Source organism: Engraulis encrasicolus, chromosome 9, assembly GCF_034702125.1.
Source record: "Engraulis encrasicolus isolate BLACKSEA-1 chromosome 9, IST_EnEncr_1.0, whole genome shotgun sequence".
Classification (NCBI taxonomy): domain Eukaryota; kingdom Metazoa; phylum Chordata; class Actinopteri; order Clupeiformes; family Engraulidae; genus Engraulis; species Engraulis encrasicolus.
This window is the reverse complement of record NC_085865.1, coordinates 49616749-49624248: the sequence shown is the minus strand read 5'-3', so window position 1 is coordinate 49624248 and position 7500 is coordinate 49616749. Positions and strand designations below refer to the sequence as shown.

Sequence of the window (7500 nt, the reverse complement as noted above, 5' to 3'; positions counted from 1 at the left end):
TAAATTGCAGCCCCGCCTTTCAACGAGATCGAGGTCGTGCCTAAAGCGGCTGTCTTTCCATAGACTCAACATAGAACCACCACATTAAAAGCCAAAAATATGGACTAACGAAATATACTGCGGGGTAATCACCACAAATATGTAAACTATCAACTGTCTTGGTAATGATAATCACAACAGTTTTACCATCTGTGATGTTTATCTGAAGTTATTACTACGAACAGCAAGTCTTGTCATATTCCCTGCATTGCATCGCATTTGCTGTGTGCTACGCCCACTTCTAGGTACTAACATTCGCAACGCTTAAGCAGTTCTGAGACGCTGAATAGCTAATTTTGCTAATGCGGAAGTCGGCCCTAGGACACAATTAGGACTGGGTACCGAAATTCAATTCTTTGATGGAACCGAATTAAAAGCTAAGGTTCTACTTGGAATCGAAACGTGCCTTGTCTGTCGGTTCCACGTTTCGGTTCCTGAAGTCTGACTGTCAGAGCCATCAAATGTGTGTTTAAGCACCGGCCACAAGTGTCACAAACTGACCACGCTCATCCTCTTCCCGTTTCGCACCTCATTTAAACGATTGATAAGACAGCTGATATTCAACCAGCTGATTGTACTATTGAGAAACAAAAACATGCCGTCGAAAGCGTGGCTATATTTCAGGAAAGTAGATAAGGAAGGAGCGCGCTGCAATAGCCTATCTGCGATAAACTAATAGGCTATCATGCAAGAATGGCAATACATCCAACCTGTTCAAACACCTGCTCTTGCATTCGATTAACTTGCGTGCGGAGTTGCAGCATCTTTACAACGGCACCGTCAACCTCAACTATGCTATACCGTCAACCTCAACCATGACCTCGACTCTTCAGGAAGATGTCTCTGACTCCTTGGAAACATGTTTTTCCATGAAAAGAGCTAACTTAGAAAGAACTGGTCTTGTGTTGGGGACGCACAAATGTAGCCTATTTAGACCGTCGGTTTAATTCGAGGGAACAAAGAACACAGCGAGAAAAAAATATTTCCTCTCTATCCGGCTGGATAATAACGCCATTGTTTAGGCTTGAAGTAGCGGCCGCTTAAGGTTAAATAACTGTGGATTGAAAGAACATAAAAACGTGCCGTAAAAAACTGTAAAAAGCTAAGAATCTAAGCTTTCGAACAAGCCCTAACACATGTCTGTAGGTCTAGGTTAAGGAGATCGCTGGCTGTTAGGAAAAAAATGACGAGATTAAAAAAATGGTTGGAAAGCGCTATTTTTTCACTTGCAACAGCGGCCGCTTACAGTTCAATAACTTTTGAATGAAAGAACATAAAAACGTGCCGTGAAAAACTGTAAAAAGCTAAGATTCGCAGCTTTCGAACAAGCCCTAACACATGTCTGTAGGAGAAGGCGATCGCTGGTTATATATATATTTAGGCCTATATATCGTTTAGATTAGGACTCTTTAGCTTAGATTCACCATGGCGTGAAAGCACAGTCTTGTCGCGGCTATCAGCTGATCATACGGCCCAGTTCTAGTCCCTGTATGGAAATGCGTGCGAGACAGCACCATCGAGACCCCGGGCCGTCAAGTTTCATGAATAGCCTATTTATGAAGCCTAGTTGTGTTAGAACAGTTCTGCAGTACCTGGTAGAAAAGCCCCAGCTGTCGACGGACTGGGTAGCGTAGGCTACATTAAAAAATCATGTCAGGCAGGCTTGACATAGGATTGGTACCAGAAGTGAAGTTGCACCGTACAGCAGAACAATTTTAATCAGACATGAGTACATTTATCAGTATCAAAACCGTTTATTATACTTGCCAAGCCATGCCGAGAGGACAACTTGCAGCATGCAATTAATCATGAATGCTGTATAGAATTAAATGCCTTTAACCCGCCACTGCTTAAGTCACGAGGAGCTCCGCCTTGTGGCAGGCAGGGAAACTCATGATTTACAGACCCGTTACGCCATCTACTGGCCACTTTGGGTAACTGCAGGTTTAATTCAGGGTTTCTAGGAACCGAAAATGGAACCGTTCTGGTACCGGAACCGAAACGAAGGAACCGGAAATGGAACCGGAACCGAAAATTGTCAATCAATACCCAGGCCTAGGACACAGTGGAGATTGCCCGACTCTCCCCTCTGTATGGCTCTGAACATACCTATAGTGGCTACTGTAGAATAGTCACATTTATCATCATTTTTCCAAGAAACCTAGCCGACTGTGTCACATGTAGTACCAGGAGCTGCATGACTTGAATTAATTGTGCTATATAAATAGTTGCTTATTTAATTATATATGAATGTATGTATTTATTTATTATTTGTAGTAGTAGCAGCAGTAGTTCTAGTAGTAGTAGTAGTAGTAGTAGTTGTTGTAGTAGTAGCAGTTTTAAAACTACTACTACTACTACTACTATTGTTGTTATTTTAATTTATTATTACCGTAATATTATTATTACCGGGACCAAAAGACGCACTGGGTTAAAAGACGCACTACCAAGGACCTTCACTTTTTTCACACACAAGGCGCACTGCATCATAGGACGCACTTCATAACTAATTTCACAATTTCATAACTAATGCTGTTGTTGTTAAGAATGCACAAATCATATTTGAAACCACATATCAAACGTTGCTGAATATCACAACCTAGAGTTTTAGCAGTTTCTTACAGTATGACATGAAGCCATCACTGAATTTTACGCATGTTTTTTCAAAGAAAGCAAATTTAATGTAGGTAGGCTCAGCTACAGATTCATAGAACATTGAAAAAGAATCGCCTGCTATTTCAGGAGTCGCGACCTTTATTTTAACAAGAGTAGCCTACTTTTCAGTGCAATCCTGGCTGGAAAAAGTACTGTTGCCCATTCATTCATGAAGAAGACGTTAAAGTGGACATCCGGGATTTTGGACACCGGACCTCATTTCAGCCAGGGTGTAAACAATGTGTCCAGAACGCTTTTTTTCACATTCCATGCAGTCCTTGTGAATTAGCATGTCCATGTTGCGCAAGTGAACGGCTATTGGTAGCCTGCCCCCAAAAATAGTCTTATCTTGTTGCAACAACATTCAAAACAACCCCATTATTATGCCAGACTGCAAGTGTAAATACAGTATATCACGAAAGTGAATACACCCCTCACAGTTTTGCAGATTTTTGAGTATATCTTTTCATAGGAAAGCATTACAGAAATGTCACTTTGACACAATGATTAGTGACCTTTTAGCAACATATTTAACCGCTTAAATTTCTTGTTCACTCAGAAAAAAACTAAATACAGCCATGAATGTTTGAACATGTACTCACAAAAGTGAGTACACCCCAGATTAAAATCCGGTAGGGAAGGGGCTGTGTTGGCTCGAATCGTCTCGAATTGAAACGAAATGAAAAGGGAGGTCATCAGTGTGCATTTCAACTTATCTTTGCATTGAACTTTTACATTTTGAGTCTGCATCTAGCTTAAATAGATTGGTGTGAGATTTGAATGCAATCCTATGGAGAATATCAGGATCTGCTTCAGTAGTCACAGTGCATGATGACATGCATGTTTCTTTTAGGTGTATTTCAGATTGCCAATGTTGACAGCATTCATGCATCCCCAAACCATGTCAGTCCCACTACCATGCTTGGCTATGGAGAGGATACACCTTTTTTGTAAAACTCACTTGTTTACCACCACACATGCTTGACACCATCTAAAGCAAATTTGTTTATCTTGGTCTCAAGAGAGCTGAACAGACCAAGAATATGGATGACTGGAACCATGTCATGTGATCTGAAGAGACCAAGATAAACAAATATACTTTAGATGGTGTCAAGCATGTGTGGTGGTAAACAAGTGAGTTCCGTGTAGGTATTAGACTTCGAGAAGGACTTTGTGAAGTCGTCAGGACCGAAATGGTCACTGCAAAGCACCCGGGTAGCCTACGGAGCGTCTCCATCGGTGTGTTGATGTCTAGCCCTGCAGCCAGGAGCCAGAGTTTGGTTCTTTCAACATCTTTCACTGGAAACCAATGGAAACTTGTCGATACCCATCTGTGGGCTTTATTATTGCAGTTGGTACACACTGATGTACCATGGTGCGATGTCGTTAATCCACTATTCGATCCGAAAGCAGTTGTAGAACTAGCCTTGATTTGCGATGTCTCTTGCGGCTCCCTGAAGTGGGTGGGTACATCACAACTGAAGAGAGCGAAGTAAAATTCCGCTGACCCCGAGAAAATAGTCTCTCAACATGGCAAAATCCACGCAGTGCAAGGTTGGTTTCATTTCAAACTTCATTCTACTAAGACAAATATTTTCACTTGCAGTCTGGCATAATAACGGTTTTGTTTTGAATGTTGTTTAAACGGGATAAGACTATTTTTGGGGGCAGGCTACCAATAGCCGTTCACTTGCGCTAGCTTAGCAACATGGACATGCAAATTCAGAAGGACTGCATGGAATGTGAAAAAAACGTTCTGGACACATTGTTTACACCCTGGCTGACTCAGAAATGAGGTCCGGTGTCCAAAATCCCGGAGGTCCACTTTAAGGCAGTCATGAAATAGTGGTAGTGCTGTCGCACAGTTAGCAAACATCTTTCTCTGACAATGCATTTTCTCGGAACTTCTCAACTCCCTGTCGCTTTCATAAACCTGCCCTACCCGACGGCTGTTGTCTGATCCTTTTTCAATGTTCGCTAATGTTTGTAATTTAACTATAGGGTCTGTGCGTAGGCACAGTAGCCTTCTGATAAGAATCACTGTTGTGCCGATCGCAAAGGATTTTGAAGTGTGGAGTCTTGCAACTTGTTTCAGTCAAGGACACTGAAATACCAGTTAACAGCCCTTCCACACTTTTCACATGCGTTACTACAATAACGTCTTGCGAATGCATGCAACCATACACACAACCATGTCAACGAGAGCACGTACGCCATCACAACTCTGCATCGAGCAAATAATGTGCAACAGCTTGCAATGCGCGCATGAGAGAGAGAGAGAGAGGCAGGGCAATGGCATTCTTAACAGGTGCCATTGTAACCTGGCTACTGTACACAGCCTACCCCGTGGCGCTCTTGATTACCGGTATACCCACAAATATTTTTCATAACGTGCAGACCCGTTTTCCCTCAAATTTGTTCTAAAATATTGACAGAATGTCGCGGCCATGATTTTTTTTTACTGGCTTATAAGACGCTCTGGCAGTTTTTGACAATATTTTAAAATTTTATATGTGCCTTATGGTCTGGAAAATGCGGTATAGCTTTCTCATGTTGCCCCTTTGTATTACATTGCATTTAGCTGACGCTTTCATTTTATTCAAAGCTACTTACAGTTATAATTTGTCAGGGTATTGGTTACAGTCCCTGGAGCAATGTGGGGTAAGGTGCCTTGCTCAAGGGCACTTCAGCCATGGATGGAGATGTAGGGAGAGGTGAGGGGGGATTTGAACCTTCAACCCCTAGATTGAAAGACCAACTCTCTAACCACTAGGCCATGTCTGCCCCAGTTTGTACCATGCTGTCCCTCTGTTACAGAAACCAACTATAGTTAGCGAAACTACTGGCAATACATTACAATACATTGCATTTAGCATATGCTTTTGACCAAAGCGACTTACAAGGAGGACATTCAAGCTAAAACAAATGAGGGGTCAGTAGGGAGTACAGCAGTATACAAGTAGTGTACTTTGTAGAACAGATAGAGAGCAGAAAAATAGTGGAGGACCTATGGACTGTAATGCAGGTTAGGTACCCATGATTAGAGGTGAGTAGAGGTAGTTAATATGTTATTCAGGGAAGCTCTCTCGGAAGACATGAGTCTTCACTAGCTTCTTGAGGGTTGAGAGGGATGCATACATCCAGTGCTTGAAGTGGAAAAAAGCGGTGCTGGAACCCTAATTGTCCGAATATACAATCCTAAAAGCAGTGCAGGAACCCTGATTTTCCGACAGTCTCATCTGCACCAAATCAATATAAGTCACGCTTTCGTAGACCTAGTGCCTGCACACATTTTGAAAAACTTGTTTTGAGCTTATAAAATGTGGCGCAGGAGATGAAATCTGCCGTAACACTGATGATGAAAATTATGAGGAAGGGGAACTGGGTTCCCCTGAGTCCCCCCCCCCACACACACACTTCAAGCACTGCATACATCCCAGAGCCAATGACAAAGCTCTGTGTAGCAGTACCATTAGCCTTTACCATTAGCCATTGCTTGGTCAAATTCCAGGCCAGCCTAGCCTGGTGCTGGCTGGGTGGTATATAGAAGAGATAGGTATCCATTCGGAAATATTTTCCCTCAGCTGTTAAGAATTTCTCTTTCTCAGCAGTATGCCTCCTCAGCCACTAATTGCATTGGAATTCCCACAATGTCCTTATCTCGCTGAGCCTGTAGCTAGTGTGTGTGTGTGTGAGTGTGTGTGTCTCTGTGTGTGCGTGTGTCCAGAGTAAGCTAGGTACCTTTGAGATTAGACCTCGTAACCTTGGAGATGAAAACGCAGCATGACCTTCGTGTTGTTAGCGTAGCGTCAGGCGGCTTCGTGCTAGCGCACAGCTCCACAGCTTGGCCGTCCATTCCCCTGACAAAATCTATGGACATGTGGTGTGTGTGTGTGTGTGTGTGTGTGTGTGTGTGTGTGTGTGTGTGTGTGTGTGTGTGTGTGTGTGTGTGTGTGTGTGTGTGTGTGTGTGTGTGTGTGTGTGTGTGTGTTGCTTAGCCTTTTGAGGGTTAAACTTGTGGCATGTAGAAGTGAGATAATAATGAGAATGTATGTGTGTGTGTGTGTGTGTGTGTGTGCGTGTGTGTGTGTGTGTGTGTGTGTGTGTGTGTGTGTGTGTGTGTGTGTGTGTGTGTGTGTGTGTACTGCATATGTATAACAAGGCCTATGTACACAGTACGTGGCATCTTCATATGCTGATAGATATGTTGTATCTCTGACCTCCCTGGCTCTCCAGAGAATGTGCTCTTTTGCTTGCTTCTTCTATGTTTGTTTTAAACCACACACACACACACACACACACACACACACACACACACACACACACACACACACACACACACACACACACACACACACACACACACACACACACACACACAGACACACACTTCTTAATGCCGAGGCGAGATGTTGTAGGCAAAATATTATATGTAATGAACTGGTGGTGAAGTCCAATGAATGAGTTTTAAAACTCAATCTCTATTTTTTTGTTTTCAACCATACAACCCCCCCACACACACACCTCCTCACCTCTCAAGGCCTCACCGCATCAACTGGCTGAAGGTGGACGACGACGTTCCTTCCCACGCGGTGATCACGGGCTCCGACCTCTTCATCGAGAACCTCAACAAGTCCTACAACGGCACCTACCGCTGCGTGGCCTCCAACTTGGTGGGGGACTCCTTTGACGACTACATCCTCTACGTCTACGGTGAGTACACTACAGTAAATTATTGCTTTTTTGTCACTGCCTGTGCAAAGGATTTGTCAGTGCACACACTTACACAAAACTCAATTTATGAAG

The 7500-nt window shown here is 43.1% G+C and overlaps 1 protein-coding gene across 3 annotated transcripts in view; it reads left to right on the top strand.

The window, feature by feature from the left end:
* cadm1b (cell adhesion molecule 1b) overlaps nucleotides 1-7500 on the top strand; it is a 570260-nt gene that overhangs the window by 446981 nt on the left and 115779 nt on the right. For all 3 annotated transcript variants that reach the window (XM_063207324.1, XM_063207325.1, XM_063207322.1), the window contains one exon: nucleotides 7235-7407. In XM_063207324.1, coding sequence (XP_063063394.1) covers nucleotides 7235-7407 — 173 coding nt within the window. The remainder of the gene's footprint in view (nucleotides 1-7234; nucleotides 7408-7500) is intronic.